The sequence below is a fragment of the Leptopilina heterotoma genome, unplaced genomic scaffold (genome assembly GCF_015476425.1).
Source record: "Leptopilina heterotoma isolate Lh14 unplaced genomic scaffold, ASM1547642v1 Lhet_66, whole genome shotgun sequence".
Classification (NCBI taxonomy): domain Eukaryota; kingdom Metazoa; phylum Arthropoda; class Insecta; order Hymenoptera; family Figitidae; genus Leptopilina; species Leptopilina heterotoma.
The window spans coordinates 343,756-364,632 of NW_025111153.1; the positions used below are offsets into that span (position 1 = coordinate 343,756).

At 23.0% G+C, this 20,877-nt stretch overlaps 2 protein-coding genes across 4 annotated transcripts in view; both read right to left on the bottom strand.

The window, feature by feature from the left end:
- LOC122510056 (4-coumarate--CoA ligase 1-like) overlaps positions 1-15,306 on the bottom strand; it is a 41,626-nt gene extending 26,320 nt beyond the window's left edge. For 2 of the 3 annotated variants that reach the window (XR_006302410.1, XR_006302409.1), the window contains exons 1-5: positions 14,961-15,306; positions 14,423-14,548; positions 10,420-11,222; positions 10,153-10,322; positions 568-972 (exon numbers count right to left, since the gene is read on the bottom strand). Coding sequence is in view for 1 of the 3 variants with exons in the window: in XM_043624452.1 (XP_043480387.1) it covers positions 568-972; positions 10,153-10,322; positions 10,420-11,222; positions 14,423-14,530 (1,486 nt within the window). In the remaining 2 variants the exon portion in view is untranslated. The remainder of the gene's footprint in view (positions 1-567; positions 973-10,152; positions 10,323-10,419; positions 11,223-14,422; positions 14,549-14,960) is intronic. The other variant, XM_043624452.1, reaches the window with a different exon arrangement.
- Positions 15,307-15,555: 249 nt separating this feature from the next.
- Positions 15,556-20,554, bottom strand: LOC122510082. The gene is made up of 2 exons (XM_043624491.1): positions 18,790-20,554; positions 15,556-16,223 (listed from the first exon to the last, which is right to left on the bottom strand). The coding sequence occupies exon 1, from the start codon at positions 20,325-20,327 to the stop codon at positions 18,801-18,803; it is 1,527 nt and encodes a 508-aa protein (XP_043480426.1). The 5' UTR covers positions 20,328-20,554; the 3' UTR covers positions 15,556-16,223; positions 18,790-18,800.
- Between the last annotated feature and the right edge of the window lie 323 nt (positions 20,555-20,877).

Sequence of the window (20,877 nt, forward strand, 5' to 3'; positions counted from 1 at the left end):
ATTAAATTGGTCCAAGCATATTATTGAAATTTCACGTAAGACTACTCAAGTAATAAATATATTGACTTCAATGTCAAGGGTCTCTTGGGGGGGGGCTAGTCCTGAATCTCTGCTGATGGTCTATAAGGGACTGGTGAGAGCGCATCTTGAATGGGGTTGCCAGCTTTTCTCTGCTGCAAGCAAGACCCATCTCAGGAAGCTCGATAGGGTCCAATATGCAGCCATCAGAGCTATCCTTTTCAGTATGCGATCCACACTAATCAGTATTCTGTTGTCCAAGGTGGACCAACTTGTCTCTCAGGAGACATGCATTTTGGACGCTTTTTTTGTTTAAACAATCATAACTTTTAATCCTTAAGTCAAAAGTTAAATTTTCTTTCAAATTCTGAAAGAGGACTAAAAAAGTACATAGGAAACACAATATGAAAAATTTTTCTAGCTCACCATCTTTGAAAATAACAAACACAAATGTAAAGGGAAAAAATAGTCTTCTCGGACGAATTGGGTTAAGAAGCCTACGTATTTAAAAAAATATCGTTGTAAAACTAATGATAAAATTAAATTTACCGTTAACGTATTGAATGATTTCCCTCGAAGAAATATTAACACCAGATTGTTTGACAACAAAAGCAAGGGGCAATTCTCCAGCGAGTTCATCAGGATATCCAACAACAGCAGCGTCTTTAATTGCTGGATGTGTCAATAAAATTGATTCCAGCTCTGCAGGAGGAACTTGAAATCCTTTATATTTAATCAGTTCTTTTACTCTGTCGACAATGTAAAAACAACCCTCCTCATCATAATATCCAACATCGCCAGTGTGAAGAAAGCCGTCTTCGTCGATTGCATTTCTTGTCGCTTCTTCATCGTTATAATATCCTTTCATAATAATTTCTCCTTTGAAGCACAATTCACCCTCTTTATTTGACCCTAAACCCTCATTCGAATTTCCCTCCAGTGAAATAACTTTGGCTAAAAAATTTATTAACAAATTTGCAATGTCAAGGTTTTTTCAATTATGTTTTAAATAGTATAAGTAAATCTAGGTTTATTGGTGTTGGTTATTATTGGTCTGTTGTCCCTTAGTGACTTTTTTTAATTAATTAATTAACTATATAATTAATCTCCGTATTCTTTAATTCATTCTATCTGCAGTTTGAAGTTAGTTTCTGTGCATGCTACCCATTTTGTTTGTTATATGCTTTTTTCTATAACAAATTTCGTTTGACTGATCTTAATTATTATGCAAATTATTCTCCTTTTTATTTATAAAAAATACTAGAAAATTGTTAATTGTTAAAAACTTTTGATTAAGAAGTAGGTAATATACCCATTTTATGCATAATTTTTATTACGCAATAACAATAGTCTTTACAAACTCATTTTTTTCTTTTGGGAAGAAAAACATTAGATATTTCCGTTTCTTAATATTTTTGTAGAAAATTCTCAATTTTCATAAGGAAATAATTTGCATCAATTCTATTTCTTAATTTCAATTTATTGTTTTAATAAAATTCAAAGTTTTTTAAAAATAAAGAAAAAAAAAGGTTTATAAATTATATTTGAGGCATTTCACGTCAGAAATATCACGATTTGCAAAGGGTATGCCGATTTTCGCAAAACTTTGTGGGATTATAGTTTTATATAAGAGACTTCTTTCCCCTAAATTTAAAAAAAAAATTCAAAATTGTTGAAGATACGCCATTTTGAATTTTAATATTAATTTTATAAAATTTGGAATATCTCGGAATATTGTTTATGGATTTTTATGAAATTTACACATTTTTCAGGTAAAAGTATGTACTTTAAAATGCAAATAAAGTTAATAAAAAAAAATTAATTTTTAAATAAAAAAATTTTTTTAAACAATTTTTTGTTTATTTACTTCTCTCTGAGAAAAATGTTATTAACATATTTGGATTCCTTGTGAATTCACCTTTAATTTCATAAAAAAATTGATGGTTCCGGAGATATTGAATTTTTTGTAAAAAAAAGCGTCGCCGCGCCATAGCACCATACTGCACAAGTCGCGTAGTACGTTACCGCAGTCGTGCATTGCTGCTGTAACTATGACTATTTTTTACAAAAAATTCAATATCTCCGGAACCAGTTGAGTCACCATCAATTTTTTTTATGAAATTAAAGGTGAATTCATAACTAATCCAAATATGTTAATAACATTTTTCTCAGAGAGGAGTAAATAAACAAAAAATTGTTTAAAAGAATTTTTAAAAATTTTTTTATTTAAAAATTAATTTTTTTTATTAACTTTATTTGCATTTTAAAGTACATACTTTTACCTGAAAAATGTGTAAATTTCATAAAAATCCATAAACAATATTCCGAGATATTCAAAATTTTATAAAATTAATATTAAAATTCAAAATGGCGTATTTTTAACAATTTTGAATTTTTTTTGAAAAAATTTGGGGGAAAGAAGTCTCTTATATAAAACTATAATCTCACCAAGTTTTGCGAAAATCGGCATACCCTTTGTAAATCGTGATATTTCTGACGTGAAATGCCTTATTTGTCAATTAGAAAATTTATATGAAAATGAAACTGAAAATTTTCGAATTTTTAGAAAATAAAGGAAAAAATTTTATTTGAAAAAATGTTTTGTTAAATTTATTTACGATTATCTTTAATTGTAAACTTATTCTAAAACAATAATTACTTTTTTAAATGTTTTAAATATTTAATTATTATTATTTTTTCGTAGGAATTAAAATTCTTCAAAAAATTAAAATTCAAACTTTTTTTAAATTAATCAATTTTAAAAATATTGTTATAAAACATAAAGATAACGATTACTCCGAGTGATCTATTTCTTTATGTTTTATAATAAATAATTAAATAGGATCAAGTTTTAAAATCATTATTTTATATTATAAGAAAATTGTTACTGTAACTTCTTAAAAATTATTTTCATATTGTATTATTATCTAAAATTTAAACTAAAATTCATTTTAAAATCAATTTTTATTAGAAAATTTTACGAGAATTCAATTATCTAAATACAAAAAAATGATTTATTGAAGAATTGAATGTATCTTAAAATTAAATTCACAAAAAGAATTTTATTAACAAATTTTTAAATAATTAAATTCTTTAGATGAATTTTAATAAACTTTTTTAGAATAGTTACATTTTTCAAGGAATTTTATTAAAATTGTATTAAAAATAATTGAAATTCTGCGATAATTGAATCATTGCGAAGAATTTTACTATTTATAAAAATAATTGAAATGTTTCGAAGAATTTATTAAAATTCTTTCGTGTAATTTTATTTAAATTTGATTAAAAATAATTTAATTCCTGCAAAGAATTTTAGTATTTATAAAAATGGTTGAATTGTTTCAAAGAATTTATTAAATTTTTAGAAAATAATTGAAATTTACGGAAATATGTATTTAAAAATATTTGAATTCATCCGAGAAATTTAATTAAAATTGTTTTGGAAATAATTAAATTCCTGCAAAGAATTTTACTATTTATAAAATTAATTGAATTCTTTCGAAGAATTTTACTATTTATAAAAATAATTTATTGTTTTCGAAATGTGTCAAAATTTTTAAAAAAATTAAATTCTTCTGAGGAATTTAATTAAAATGGTTTTGAAAATCATTGAATTTTTGTAAAGTTTTTTTTACTATTTAAAAAAATAATTGAAGTATTTAGAAGGATTTATTAAAATTTTAGAAAATAGTTGAATTCTTTCCTGAAATTTTATTTAGAGGTGTGCATTTAATCGAGTCGAATCGAAAATTATTCGACTCGACAACAGAAAATTCGAATCGAAAGAAAATTCGAATCGAAATACCAATTCGAAGTTTCGAATTTCGAATTTCGAATTAGCCAATTCGAATCGAAAGAAAATTCGAATCGAAATACCAATTCGAAATTCGAAGTTTCGAATTTCGAATTGGCCGATTCGAATCGAAAGTAAATTCGAATCGAACTACCAATTGGCCGATTCGAAAATCGGAGTTTCGAATTGTACAACTCAACTCGGTTATTTTATTCGCACAATTATTTTGACAGAAATCTCAAAGAATTCTTAAAGAATTTTAATTGAAAATTTTTGAAATTTTATTAAAATTGTATTAAAAATAATTGAATTTTTGCAAAGATTTTATAACGAAATGAGAAAAAAATTGAAATCATTCTTGAAATTTTTTTGAAAATAATTGAATTTTTGCAAACATTAAAATCTATTTCTATTTAAGAAAATAATTAAATTGTTTTGAAGTATTTATTAAAATTTTAGAAAATAATTGTATTTATTCGTAAAATTTTATTAAAATTTTGTTTAAAAATAATTTAATTTTTACGAAAATCGTTATTATTTATGAAAATAATTGAATTCTTGCAAAGAATTGAATTATTTTCAATATTTTCAATATTTCCGAAAATTCAAATATATACACAAACTAATTAAAAATTTTAAATTAAAACAATTAAAATTTTTAAGAATTATAATCATACCTATTTATAAATTAAAATTCCACAAAAAATAATTTTTTCAAATTATACAAAAATTCTTCAATTTTTCTTGAAACATTAAATTACAATTTTTATATAAAAAAATAATTCTTAGAATTGGAAATTGTATTTATTAACAGTAACTATTTGTTACTAAATGAAATTAAATGAAATTAAATTTTGAGTGGTCTCAGAACTTTTTTGGTTAAAAATTCGCTGAGTTACGGAATTTTAAAGTTTAGAACGCCAAATAAACCTCATTTCGAGAAAAACGAAATTAAAGATTGCGATACCAACCAATTGTTTTATCTCTGGTTCTTCTTGGAAGTTATTCAGATAAGCATTGTTTCCAGTTCAGGGCACCTTGAAGATAGAAAACCAACAGGTTTTAAATTTTTAGAACCACCCCCCCCCTTAATTAACTAATTAATTTAAAAACCGACAATATGGGCCCTTTTTTAAAAAGGACAGTTTTTCTATTAAAAAACCATTTTTTTACAAGATTAATGATTAGGTACAATTTTATTGTGTCATTTAAAGAAAAAAAATATATATTAAACTTATTAAAAAATTTTTTACAGTCTCTATTATGAAAAAATTGACGCAATATCCAAATTTTCATTTCGACAATTACGAGAAAAAAGACTCTAACATCAATATCTCTGGTTCTTTTGGGAAGTTATTCAGATAAGAATTGTTTTCAGTTCAGGACACCTTAGAGATGAAAAATCAAGAGGTTTTAAATTTTTCCGCACCTCCATTTTTAAAATACGGATTACCTTTGCAAATGACTGACAAAATGGGCCCTTTTCATTTTTCTAAAGAACCAATGAAATCAAACAGTTAAATTATCGATAAATTAATGAAAACCGCTTGATTCGACTTGCCAAAGCATGTAGATAGATAATAAAAAATAAAAAAAAATTAAGATTTTGCTCCAAAATTACTAAATTGCGATTATCTCGAAAACTAGAACCGACAATATGGGCTCTTTTCATGTGGACGTCCACATATGAAAGTACTTTATGATAGATTAATAAAGTTTAACTAATTTTTTTTTTGAATTTTTAATTTTGCAAAAAAACGTTTTTTGCCCATAACTTTAAAAAAATGTTAGGACACCTATAAATGTTTTTCTTTAGTTTTGTAGAGTTTTTTTAGATGCATCTTTTGGTCCCTAATTGAACATTTTTCAGGAGGTTAAAGTTTTGAACGTTCAAATGAACGAAATTTATTTATTTCTTCTTCAAATCAAATTTTTATTACTATAATTTTGCGTCACTATTAAGCAAATTAATTATAATGTTTCTAAATGTAAAATTTGAGTTTTTAATTTGAATTGTAATCAATAATCTATTAAAATATTTTTAACAAAAAATATTTCGTTCATTTGAACGTTCAAAACTTTTTGTTCATCATTTTTCGTCCATATTAACCGGAGACTTTTTGAAAATTTTGTTGAAAAACGTAGAAGTAACTTTAAAATTATCGTTACCAAATTGTAGAGCATTAAGAATCGATTCGATTGACCTAACCTATTTTTAAACCTAATTCGATAATAAATTTCGAAATCATTGGTATTTTAAAAACCAAAAATTTTGGAAAATGACATTTTCTCAACTTTTGTGTTTAAAAATTTTTGTTTAACTATTAAATTATTGTAAATATCTTGTAGGGTATTTAAAAATACATTGATTGATCCAAAATCCAATCACTTTTACCATATTTATAAAAAGTAATTAATATATTTCTATTATTTTTATCTCTATGAGGAAATGCAGTGTTCATGAAATGAGTACCAAAATTATAAAAAATATACAACTTAGCAGCGGTTTTTAATTATATATTAGCTATTAAATTGTTAAAATAAATGAAAATTTATTTTAAAAATTGAGCAAAAAATTTGCAAAATAATTTTTTTTCCTTATGTACTACAAACAATAAGCGAAATATTTTCTTCACTTTCAACACGTTATTGGTATTTGTATGTTATTTATATATTAAAATTATAGAATAATTAATTGTGCGAATAAAGTAACCGAGTTGAGTTGTACAATTCGAAACTCCAATTTTCGAATTGGCTAGTTCGATTCGAATTTACTTTCGATTCGAATCGGCCAATTCGAAATTCGAAACTTCGAATTTCGAATTGGTAGTTCGATTCGAATTTTCTTTCGATTCGAATCGGCCAATTCGAAATTCGAAACTTCGAATTTCGAATTGGTAGTTCGATTCGAATTTTCTTTCGATTCGAATCGGCCAATTCGAAATTCGAAACTCGAAACTTCGAATTGGTATTTCGATTCGAATTTTCTTTCGATTCGAATTTTGCACACCTCTAATTTTATTACAATTTTTTAAATTTTACAATTCTATTGTTTCAAGATAATTGAATTTCTATAAACAAATAATTGAATTCTTTTAGGAAATTTTATTAAAATAATAGATATACAACTTATTGAATTAAGAAAAATTTTTGAAAAATTTTTTAGTATATGAAAAATACAAATTTTCAAATTTTTTATTTTGAAACCTGTTCAAAATTAAATTATTTGTGAAAATCCATTCTATAATGCTTTTATTTATTTATTCAAAAATAAGCTTTTAATATTCAATTATTTTTTAAAATTTTAATTGAAATCATTGAAATGAGGAAAGTTTTTGAAAATAATTAAATGTTTGTGTACAGTTTTAATAATATTGTTTTTAAATAATTGAATTCTTTTGGGTAATGTTATTAAAATAGTAGAAATTAAAAATCATTGAAATGAGGAAAATTTTTGAAAATAATTGAAATTTTGACAATAATGTTATTAAAATTTTTGAAAATAATCGAATTTCTGCAATAATTTATAACTTCTTCAAAATTCACTTTTTGTCAGCATTTTTAACTAAAATTCTTCTCTAAATCCTTTATTTTTAAAAATTAATTAATTATATATATTGACAAATTTAACTAATTTTAGAATATTTTAAATTATTTATTTTTCAAAAATTTAAGTTCATTAAAATTTCTAATTAAATTCATTCAACATTGAAATTTTCGAAAATTGCAAATTGAAACCGTTTGAAGTTCATTTATTTATGAAAATTGTAAACGCAACTCTTTTAAAATTGAATTAACTTTGAAATATTTAAGAAAAATTATTCATTAAATAATTTATTCAGGGTGTCTACAACTAATCTGAAAAAAATTTCCCTGACATTTCCAGGTTTTCCAGGCCTTCTAAAATTTTTTTCCAGGTTTTAAGAATCGACATAATAAAAAATACATTGCTTAAATTTTATTTGATAATACTTATAAATGACGGGGGAGAAGTATTCACAACGTTTGTCATCAACTTTTTTTAAAGAAAAAAACTGTTTTTCACTCAGAAAACAATATTTTAAGTTTACAAAATTATCCTTTTTTAACTTTTTGTTCAAGAAACATTGTAAAAGTTTTATTAAGACAAAAGTTTGAATAGAAAATTATTTTTTCTTCTAAATTATTGGAAACGTCACCAACGTTATAAATTATGAATATAAAATGAACATTTTTAAAAAAATTATCAGGGCTCGAACCAGTGACACAGTATTTAAAAATATGTACTTTACGGGACAAAAATGAAAACGAACCATTTACGAACAAAAATATCAGCAGTCTGAGTCAAATAAGAGAACATTTTACTTAAAATTATTAAATTAAATTTTTCACAACTATAAAACATGAAGATATCAATAACTCCAAGTCTTCGACTCGGAGTGATAGATTTCTTCATGTTTCCTAATAATTAAAGATGATCGAGTGATAAAATCATTATCAATTCAATTATTATTTTCAACAATTTTTAACTAAAATTCATCTTTAAATCACTTTTACGAAATCTCAATTTTTCGTAAATTCTTCAATTAAATATATATTCGAAAATAAAAACTTCAATTAAAAAAAATTCAATTAATTATAAAAATACACGCTATACGGCTTTTAATATTCAATTATTATCTAAAATTTTAACTGAAATTCATTTTTATTAGAATTCAATTATTTGAAAACAAAAATAAATAATTTATTGAATTATTGAATGTTTCTTAAAATTTAATTCTCATAAAGAATTTTACCAACAAATTTTTAAATTGATGACGAATTTTAATAAAATTTTAAAGAATAATTACATTTTTCGAAGAATTCGATTAAAATTGTATTAAAAATAATTGAAATTCTTTGATGATTTTTATTATTTATGAAAATAATCCTAGTTGTTAACAATTTTGCAAAAAAATTTCAAAAATAATTGAATTCCTGAGAAATTTTTATTATTCTCAAAAAAATGGAACTGTTACGAAGATTTTTACATAAAATTTTTAAATAATTGAATTTTGTTTGGAAATTTTATAAAAATAGTAGATATTGAAAATCATTGAATAGTGAAAAGTTTTTAAAAATAATTGAATTCTTGTAATGAATATTGTTATTTACGAAAATAATTGAATTCTTCCAAAGAATTTAAAAAAACATTTTTTTAAGTAATTGATTTTCTCGAGGAATTGAAATTAAATTTTTGACAATAATTACATTTTTTTAAGCAATTTCTATAAAATTTTATTAAAAATAATTGAAATCCGTTAATGGATTTTGTTATTTATGTAAATAATTGAATAGTTGCAAAGAATTTTATTAAAATTTTCAAAAATATTTGAATTCCTGAAAAATTTATATTATTTATTTAAAATAATTGAATTATTGCAAAAATTTTTATTAAAATGTTTGAAAAGAATTAAATTTTTGTGAAAAATTTTATTATTTTTGAAAATAATGGAATTCTTCATAAGAATTTTATAAAAATTGCTTTAAATAATTAATTTTTTCGAAATGTAAGAAATATTATGAAAATTTTATTTTAAATAATTGGATTCTTCTGGAATACTTTATTTTTGAAAATAATTGAATTTTTCGATTAATTGATTTAAAATAGTATTGAATTTGTAAATAATTGCATTTCTGTTAAATGTTTATTATTTTATGAAAATAATTAAAATTTTTTTAAATAAATAGATTGTTTTGGAAAAATTTTATTAAAATAGTAGACATTGAAAAACATTGAAATGAGGAACATTTTTGAAAATAATTGAAATTTTGCCAAGAATTTTATTAAAATTTTTGAAAATAATAGAATTTCGGAGAAGAATTTTATTATTTATAAAGATAATAGAAATTTTTACCAGAATTTAAAAAAATTTTTGAATGTTTTTTACTAAAAATTTGTAAAACTAATTGTGGGCTTTAAAAATATTGTTCAAGAGTATTTCAAGTCTTGATGAAAAAAATTCCCTGACTTTCGAAAAAATTCCCTGACATTTCCAGGTTTTCCAGGACATTTTTAATTTCCCTGACATTTCCCGGTTTTCCAGGTGTTGTAGACACCCTGATTATTTATTTTATGATAGGTAGTTGTTCAAGATTTAAGTTATTTAAAAAGAAATTTTTGACAGAAATTGAAAAAATCGAAAGTTTTGTTTTAGAATTCGTGGTAATTTTATAGTTTATGAGTCAATCAAAAAAGACCCAAAAATTCAGAATTTTCTTATGAATTCTAAAAATTCAATTTTTTCCAGTACTTTTAATAAAAATTCCTGCCTTTTTTCCTGAATTCCCTATATGTCAGAATATATGATTATTATAATTACCTTTTAAACCAGGTCGTAAAATTCCGATACTTTCGGGTTTCAATTCATTTATTGAATTCATTAATGAAACTGTAGTTTCCGTTAATCCGTATCCATTTCTAATAAAGGGAAGTTTAAACTTCTTTTGTACTGCTTCTTTAATATTTTCAGATACTGGAGCCGCTCCACATCTACACAAAAATTTTTAACAATTACAATTTTATTTTTTCAATAAAATTCTCTCGATATAATTTTAAACTACATCAAAATAAGAAAAGTTCTACTAACGATATTTGTTTGACGCAGGACAAATCATACTCATCGACAATTGGATTTTTCGCCAAAAACACCAACAGCGGCGGGACTAGTGGCAAAGTTTTTATCTGATAATCCTGTATGGCTTGAAGAAATAGTCGTTCGTCGAATCGCGACATGACAATCATTTTATTACCAAAAGTGAGACTCACGAGAAAAATAAAAAATCCATAACCATGAAACATTGGCAAAAGACCCAAGAAACTGTCGGCATTTTGGAAGAATGGAAATTTCTCCTCTGAATAATATTGTACTTGAATTAAAAAATTATTATCAGTCAACATAACACCTTTCGGAAGACCCGTCGTGCCACTTGAACACGCAATCAACAAAATATGTTCATTTTTATCAATTGTCGAAAAACGAAAATTTTTCACATCAACGTCTTTAATGCGAGATATTAAATTCGACATGCGTGGAATTTCCCGATGAGTCTCACTTTCATTGATTAAAATTAATTTTGGCGACCATGGTAAATTTTTCACTGCTCTCATCATTTTCTCCACAACCAATGCCGAGACAAAAATGTATTTTGGCTGTGAAATTTTTAGTACATGAATAAATTCCGTCTCAGTGTACGATGGATTTAGTGGGCAAATAGTTGCGCCTAGAAATATAGTTGAGACAATTCCAATGCAAAAATTTAAATTATTCTCACTGCAAAGTCCAATTTTATCGTTCAATTTCAATCCCATTTTTCCAAGAGCTATTGATAATTTCAAACATTTTTCGAGAAGTTGCTTGTACGATAATTCATCTTTGCTTTCCATACTTATCTAAAAGTAGAAGACAAACAAAATAAAATGAATGAAATTTTTTATTTGAATCATCAAAATTATTGTTTTATCGTAACAAATAAAATAGGTTAATTAAACAGTTTCGTTCAGAGAAATAAACTTTTTCTCTTAGTGTTTACCGGCGGTTGATAAAGTTTCACGAATCTGATTTTAAAAATTCAAAATGGCGGATCTAACATGGCCGACTATTTTTGAAAAATCAATCAAAATTGCTTAAAATTGGTTCCTCGGGGTGTTTCGGGGTCGCTGATTACAAAAATAGCATCAGATTTACAAAATTAAAAATGTAACAAATTTTTTTTTCAATATCTTAACTAAAGCAGGCTTCGAAGTGACACACTTTTCCACTTTTTTGACACTTTTTTTGGTCAAGCCTACTTTTTGCTACTTATTTTGTCAAAAAGCTACTAAATGCTACTTTTTTCCAAAAAAAGTAAAAAAAATTTACAGAATTCAAGAATTTTAGTTTTTTTGGTGAATTTCGTAGATTTCAAAAAACCCGCCAAGTGAATTAAATTTATTATTGGACGCGTGATTATAATATATTATAATAATTACTAATGGATGTTTATTAAATTACAACTTTTTAACGTTTCGAATTCTTCGTATCTAATTTTATTATTCTTTAAGCTTCTTAAAAAAATTAAAAACTAAATTTTTCATTTTTCACTATATAATTTAATAGTAATACCTTTTTTGACTTTATAAAAGTTTCATCAAGTATAGAAAAAATCAATTAAGAACGAAAACTTAATTCTTTTGGTTATATATGTAAATTGTTTGATTAAAAATCCAAAATAATATTTATATAACGTGATTATTTATTATATTATGTTTACAAACTTTATGTCAAATTTAAAAATATTAATTGTATTTTCAATAATACAGTGTTTTAAGTCGGTTGTTCAATGATAAAAAAATCATTTATAAAAATTTAAGATCTATGTAGAAAAAAATTATAATTTTTTTTATTGGAATTAAATTGCTCATAATTTATTATTGTACAAAATTATGGCTATGTGGATTCTAAAATTTAAAAAATTTATGTGACTAAAAACAATCCATTTTTTCCATTTTGATAGTTGTTATTAGTAAATTACTAAAAAATGTTTACGTTTGATTTTTAAAAATTAGACGGCTGATAAAAAGTTATTGATAGTTTTTTAAAAAATAATAAGGAGAAAGAAGGTGTCAATTTAACTTCTCAAAATTATGAGCCTGTTATTAAAAAACAAATTCTTATGAAAGATCTCATTTAAGTATTATTAACAATAATTACATTTCATTATGTAAATAAAACTTTCTACTGTAAAATATCGACAAAAAAGCTATTATATTTTCATGTTTTATGTTTATAAATCAAAATTTAAAAAAAAATTTGTAAATTCCTATTTTTAGTATTTTTTTCTTTCAATTTTTTGGACAACAACATACACTACCGTCCGTGAGTATCAGGGACGCCCCTTTTTTCATGAGTGGAAAAATGCTTAAAACGTAGAAAATAAGAATGACAAAAATTTTTCGTATTTTTTTCCTGAAAGCTAATGAAATTATAAAAAGACTGACACCTGATCGAAGAATTTTCGTTGACTATTCTGTCAGATACAGAAAAAATACTGAATTTTGCATGCTTTTCGTAATTTTTTAATTTTTCGAAAACTAATTAACTTTTTTTAGCGATCTTGGTCTTGTTTCAATCTCTATTCAATGTAGAATCTAAATTAATTAATGGTTAACTTACTAACTAACTAACTAACTTTAGAAAATAATTTAATTCTATTGAAATTTTTTTATAACGAATTGAGAAAAAAATTGAGTTCTTTCGTGAAATTTTTTTTAAAAATAATTGAATTTGTGCAAAGAATTTTACTATATTTATAAAAATATAGTTGAATTGTTTCGAAGGATTTATTAAAATTTTTTAAAATAATTGAATTTTTTCGAAAAATATTATTAAAATTAAAAAAAATTGAATTCTTTCAAGACATGTTATTAAAATTGTATTAAAAAGAACTGAATTTCTGTAAAAAAAATTTAAATTTAGAAAAATAATTGAATTGGTTTGAAGAATTCATTAAAATTCTAGAAAATAATTAAATTAAATTGCAATTTTCTATAATGGATTAAGAAAAAAATTGAATTATTTTTTTTGAAAATAATTTTACTATTTATGAATAGAATTGATTTGTTTCGAAGGATTTATTAAAAATTTTTTGAAAATAATTGAATTTTTTTGAAAAATATTATTAAAATTAAAAAAATTGAATTCTTTCATATGAAATGATATTAAAATTGTATTCAAAAGAACTGAATTCCTGAAAAAAATTTTACATTTAGAAAAATAATTGAATTGGTTTGAAGAATTATTTAATTTTCAGAAAACAATTGAATCCTATTAAAATTTTTTATAACGAATTAAGAAAAAAATTGAATACTTTCGTAAAATTGTTTTGAATATAATAATGAATTTTTGCAAAGAATTTTACTATATTTATAAATAAAATTGAATTGTTTCGAAGGATTTATTAAAATTGTATTAAAAATAATTGAATTTTTGCAAAGAATGTTATTATTTCTAAATAAAATTGAATATTGTTTTGAAAGATTTATTAAAATTTTAGAAAATAATTGAATTCCAGTAAAATAATGAATAACGAGAATTAAGAAAGGAATTGAATTTTTACAAAGAATTTTATTATTTAAAAAAATAATTGAATTATTTCTAATGATTTATTAAAATTTTAGAAAATAATTGTATTTGTTCGTGAAATATTAAATTTTTTTAAATTAATAAACAAGACTAATTAATTAGTAAATTAGTTAATAATTGAATTTTTTTATGCTTGAATCTGAAATTATTCAAAAATTCATATTTTGAAAATAAAAAATTGTGTAATTTGCATAATAATAATAAGAAATTAAACATTTGTAACATTCACTAGTAATATTATAAAGGAGTACTTTTTTTTATAAAAAACTGCTTTTTTCAATTTTTATAAATAAATAAAAAAAATTAAAGCTTTTTTAAAAAAATCGGCCTCCGTTTTTCAATTTTAAATCACTGGGAAGGCGCGCGAAATTCGCAGTAGTATAAATAAAAATTATAAAAGAAAATTTATAAATTTAGTTTTAAAAAAATTTTTTAAATTGAAAAAATTTATTAAACTTATAAACATTACCAAAGCTGTTGATGATGCATGTAGTGTCATTTTTTCATAAAGAAATTCCGCAATAGAATTGTATTTCCATTTGTTAAAAAGAGGCGGTCCACTTAAAATATTTGCCATTTTTAATTTTTTTATCTTCTGTAAAAAAAAGTTTATATTTTGAATATTAGTAGTTTACAAGTCATAATTTTATTGCAATTAACGAAAACGTACCTATTTTTAATAAATTTTTAATGTTTACATTTTTTTATGGAATTGTGTCACAATATAGAAAAAAAAATTTATAAATATTTCTAAAGAAAAGCAGTTTGGTAAAAATATCAACTTCTTGAAAATTTTATAATAAATCTACAAAAAATTATACAATTAAAAAATTAAATAGAGAAGATTTTAACGATTTTCCTTCCAATTTACATTTTATTCATTAAATTTATTATTTAAACAAAAATAAAAAATATTTATTAATTTTACGAAAAATTAATAAATTAAAAAAAATCAACCGGTTTATTTAATGAATAATTTAATAATATTTTTAATAAGAAAACATTACCAGATATTATTTAATTTCCACAACTTGATAACACTATATAAATTGTAAGTTCAATAAAGTTTATTGGTTCTTGCTTCCCATTCTAAACTGATTGATAAAATAACATCAAGTCACTGACGTTAAATTTAGATTCCTTATCAAACGTGAGCTTTGTATTATATTTTATTATTCAATGACTTAATATTGCTTCGAAATTTCTGATTTGCCTCCATTTTATACCTATTTTTAAACAAATTTCTTATTGTTTTTAATGCAAAACAGAAATATTTCACTGTATTATCAAAAATGTTAATTTACATGTTTAAAATTAAAACATAAAAAAATAACCGGCAAGTCTTTTAATAAAGTGAAAGTCATACCAAGTAGAATGCAGGATCGTATCAAAAATAGAGCCTTAAATAATTTTTTACAAAAACATTCAAACAAAATAAACGAAATGAAAAAAAATTTTTAAAAATTAAATTTAAAAATAAAAAATATAGAAATTAACCGTTATAATTCTTTAAAACTTTTTTCAAAAAAATTGTTCTCTATAACTAATTAAAAAGTAAAAATAAATACACCTCACGAAATAAAAAAAAAATAATCGAAAAAGTATTTAAAAAATGTTCTTTAATTGTCTTCTAATTATAACATATAATTACAGAAAAAAGCAATTAAACATAATTTTTATTAGAAAATAAGGAAAACATTTAAAACAAAATTTTTCGTTTACTTAAAAAGTAATTTTTTTAGAATTCATACTTTTAAAATAGAATGCGAAAAAAATGCCATCTTAAATTAACAAAACTTAAGAAAATCAACAAAATTGACTTGAACTTATTTAAATACTTTTGTCACTCGTTGTTTTAAACATAAAAGTTTTTTTTCAAACAATTTTGAAATTATTTCATTTGAAACTAAGAACAAACGAAAATTTAACGTAAACAATTACACGTACGATTATAATAACTTAATGCTTATAACAGCTAAGAAAATCTTTTTCAATTAACATTGAAATTGTATATCAGTCTTGATTTAACGAGCAAAACTTTTTTTTTTCCTTTTCTTAAGAAAAAATAAACTTTTAAACAAATTTTAATTATAAAAGTTATAAAATAGTAAATTTTAAATGCAAAAATTTCTTGATTTCTTTAATGTCGATCCTGATATTGTTAAAATATATATCCAGAATGTAAAAATTTTCATTCTTCCATCTTTGTAAACTTTTGACTCAGCTTTAGCCTCAGTATTTTACTTTGCTTTTAAATTTTCCAGAAAATCCTGAAAAGAAAATAAAAATATTAAATTTTTCTTGATTATACTAAAAATATATTTAATATAATAAAATTTTTATTAAAATATTTAAATCGTGAATTTCTGAAAAGGCTCAACTCTAAAAACCATAAGTTTCATTTTTTATAAATATAAATAAATAAATAAAATATTTATTAATTCAAAAATTTTTAATTCAAAGTTCACGAAACTAAATTTTAAAGTCGTTAAATTATATTTTTGAAGTTCAATAAAATAAAACTATCTTCGGAATTTATAAGTAAAATTATTAAAATTCTTACATTCGAATTTAAATTTTCTAAAACTTTCTAAAACCTTTTAAAATACGATTAAATATAAAAATTCTGAACAAAAATCTACTAAAAGTGAATTATTTTCGGAATTTTTAAGTGTGTAGTAATTTTATGATTGTTCTTCAAGAAATAAATTATTTTAAATAAATTCAATTTCATCAGGGTTGACATAAAAATTAAATTTTTTTTCCTGACTTTTCCATGATTTCCAAAGAAAATTTTGACCCTTTCCCCGACCCTAAAAAATATTATTTACTCTACAAATGATTATTAGATATTCAAAGAAATTTTACGAAAATTCGGAAATCCTTCAATTTCTAAAAATTTGTGTTTTTAATATTCAATTATTATCTGAAATTTTAACTAAAATCCATTTCTAAATCAATTTTTTATTTATGAAAAAAAAATTAAATTTTTGCGTAGAATTTAATTAAATTTTTTTTAAATAATTAAATTCTTTTGGAAAATTTTATTTAAATAGTAAATATTGAAAATCATTGAATTGAGAAAAATTTTTGAAAATAATTGAATTTCGGGGAAGTATTTTATTATTTTTAAAGACGATTGAAATTTTGACGAGAATTTTCTACAATCGTTTGTAATTTAACCAATATTTCAATAATTTTATGATAGTTCTTGAATAATTAAGTTATTTAAAGAGAAATTATTGTCCGAAATAGAAAATAATAATTTAAATTCTTCTGAAATGATTTTCAATACCTACCTATTTTAATAAAATTTTACAAAAGAATTCAATTATTTAAAAACAATTTTAATAAAATTTTACAATTTTAAGCGAATTCTTCGAAAAATGTAATTTTACTCGTAAAAACTTAATTAAAATTCGTCGAAAGAATTAAATATTATTTAAAAAATTATTGATAAAATTCTTTATACGAATTCAATTTTGAGAAACATTCAATTATTTAATAAATTATTAATTTTTGTATTTAATTGCGATTGTAAAATAAAGAAATATATAAATAATTGAATTCTCGTAGAATTTTCTCATAAACATTGATTTAAAAATAGATTTCAGTTAAAATATTAGATTATAATAATTAAATTCTTTCGAAAGAATTTCATTAAAATTTTAAAAATAATTGAATTTTATTGAAACATTTTTTTAAAATTGTCTTAAAACTAATTGTATGTATTTCTACCAAAAAAAAGTTTTATCAAAACTTTTTAAAATGTTTGAATTTCTGCTAAAATTCTGATATTTTTGAAAATAATTGAATTCTTGCGAAGAATTTTAATTAAGACTTGAAAATAATTGAATCTCTGCAGAGATTTTTTTATTATTTTACGAAAATATTTTAATTCTTGCGAAAAATTTTATTAAAATTTCTGAAAGTAATTGAAGATCTGCTAAGAATTTTGTTATTTTTAATTTATGCCAAGAATTTTATTAAAATTTTTAAAAATAATTGAATTCCTGTTAATTTTTTTACAAGAATTTAATTATTTTTGAAAATTTTAATAAAAATTCTTTGCAAGAATTCAATTATTTTCATAAATAATAAAATTCAATGCAGAATTTCAATTATTTTATTTATTTTTAATACAATTTTAATCAAATTTCTCGAAAAATGTTATTATTCTTAAAAAATTTATTAAAATTCGTTGATAGAATTCAATTATTTGAAAATTTGCTAATAACGATTTTTTATGGGAATTTAAAGAAACTTTCAATTATTCAATAAATTATTTATTTGTATTTTATTTATATTTAAATAATTAAATTCTAGTAGAATTTTCTAATAAAAATTGATTTTCATTTCATAAAAATGAATTTCAGTTAAAATTTTAGATAATAATTGAATATTTAAAGCAAATATAGCGTGAATTTTGTAAAATAATTGAATTTTGTAATTAATTTTTTTGAAAAAGTTTAATTGAGTTTTTTTAATATTATTCTTTAGTTTCTATTTTCTAATATTTATTTAATTAAAGAATTTACGAATAACTGAAATTTCGTAAAATTGAATATTGTAAAGAAATGAATTTGAAAATTGTCAAAGAACTTTTTCGAAAATTATTAAAAATAATCGATATAAAGAAGAATAGGGTCAGTGAAAAAAAACAAAATTTTGTCTGGAAATTAGGGAAAAGGGAAAAACAAAATTTAATTTTTGTGGTAACCCTGTAAATGAAAATTTCAGTTTGATTTCTAAAAATTAAAAAACAGAAATTTTTTTCAATTCAATTTTAAAAAAATAGAAAAAAGAAAAAGAAACAGAAAATAAAAATTAACAAACCAAAAACAAATCTATTTTTTGATTCCATTCATTTTCCTCTTTACTTCGCTCTCATTGAATCCCTTATAAATCGTCAAAAACTGATTCTCAAAATAAAATCCATCAGTTTTAAAATCCAAAATTGGTTTCAAGCCACAAAATAAATTCTCCTCATAAAAATGATGATTCGCCGATTTTCCAAACAATTTCTCAACAAATTTATTATTATCTCTCGCCAATTTTTCACAATTACTCGTCAATGCCAATGGAACAGTTTTCAAATTCGCAATTGCTTTCAGTGCATTTGTTTTCAATTTCAATAATGTCAAAAATCCAATCACTAAATTAGGCATTAAAAATGTTTTATCATTACAATAATCAACGTAACTGAATGCTTTTAATTCAAACAATAATGTTTTCTCCGTCTCTGTGCATTTTTCACATAATTTTGGACTTAGACGTTGTTTCGAAAATTCCTCATGAAAAATGATAATTTTCAATGATTTTAAATTCGGCATCAAGTGAAATAGTGCTTCCCAAAAATCACACGTTTCCAGATCATTTATTTCCTCGTCAATTAAATGAATCGTTAATTCTTGATTGTTCAATTGTTCCAAAATTTGCAACGAACGAAATACACTCAATGGCTTTAGAAATAAATCCGGAATTTCAAAATCGTTTCCTCTCATGTTATTTAAGAGCGGAAATGAAAGAAATTCAAGAAAGTTTTTCGTGGATTTGGGCAAATTCTCGAAATACGGGACTAAATTCATAGGCGGGGTTTTTAATTCCGTTATTTTTATGTTTGATTTTTCGGAATTGTCATCGGAATCACTGGTTGTGTCGGAATCGGTATCGGTATCGTCATCGGAATCCTCATCGTCATCATCGTCACTGGAATATTCGGAATCACTTTCGTATTTGTCATTTTTCTTTTTTTTATCAACCTTTGGATTTTTTTTCATTTCCGCCTTTTCATTGGCCAATTGAAGTTTCTCGCGATCCAATTGATAGCAAAGTTGGAAATTTGCGCATTTCTCTGCGGAATGAATTTCATGAAAACGACTTTTGTGCGAATGACAAATACTAACACTCGCGCAATTCGGACAATTTATCAGATTACGTTGATCGATATCGTGACAAATGCAACAGGAGCGCGTGAATTTTATCACTTTTTCCTCGTACGACGTGAGTGTGCGTCCGAGTTTTTTTGAAACACTATTTATCGAGGCGATTTTTGCATTTGTCCACGTCTCTAATTTACGATCCTTGGCATTGCGGAGGAAACTGTTTTTCCTACGTAAATCGGCGATTAGGGTGCAAAAATATTTATGCAAATGCCAATGTTCAGTTTGATGTTGTTTACCGCAATAGTTGATCATTTGACATTTCGCGCAACGAATTAAATTTCCCAGACGTCCACACACTTGACATGCGTTTGGATAGAAAAAGTCTATTTGCTCCTCGGATGGATGTTTCTTGAAAACAGTTTTTCGATATTGAGAAAAACGACAGCAATCGTCGCATTCTCTGCCAAAGAAAAAATGTAAGAAGTCCATGTTTTTTTTTAGGTTAGACACTCAAACACTGCGAAACGCCGCACTTTTTTCTTCTCGAATTTAAGCACTAAATTCACACTGCGCGAACTTTTATTTTTATCGTCTCATTGATGATTTAATCTTCAAGAGATAAAAAAAATGAAACAATGGATGACTAATTAGAACAATGACGACTGCGAAGTGCGAACGAAACTGACCTGCAGAAACCAGTGAAACCAGGAAAGAATTTAAGGAAAATGGGGAAATTCATAAAAATTCCCAAAACAGAAACACTGTTGCCAAATTTGTGAAAAAAAATTCTAATGCAAAAATATTTTTCTGAATTAGTTTTAGTTTTAACGAAAAATTGTAAACTTACCCGATTTTCTATGTAAAGAATAATTATTTACGTATAAAAAATACATTGTCAAAAAGAAATTAATTCGAGAATTAATTACATGGAAATGAAACGAAATTGAATTCAAATTTTTACCATTTTCGCGCCTTCAGATCACGTGTGTCGTAAACGAATTATAATTTTTTCGATAATAATTTTAATAAACAAGATTCA

Excerpts from the sequence above, each read along its gene's own strand:
- LOC122510082 (XM_043624491.1), bottom strand. The coding sequence starts at position 20,327 with ATGGACTTCTTACATTTTTTCTTTGGCAGAGAATGCGACGATTGCTGT.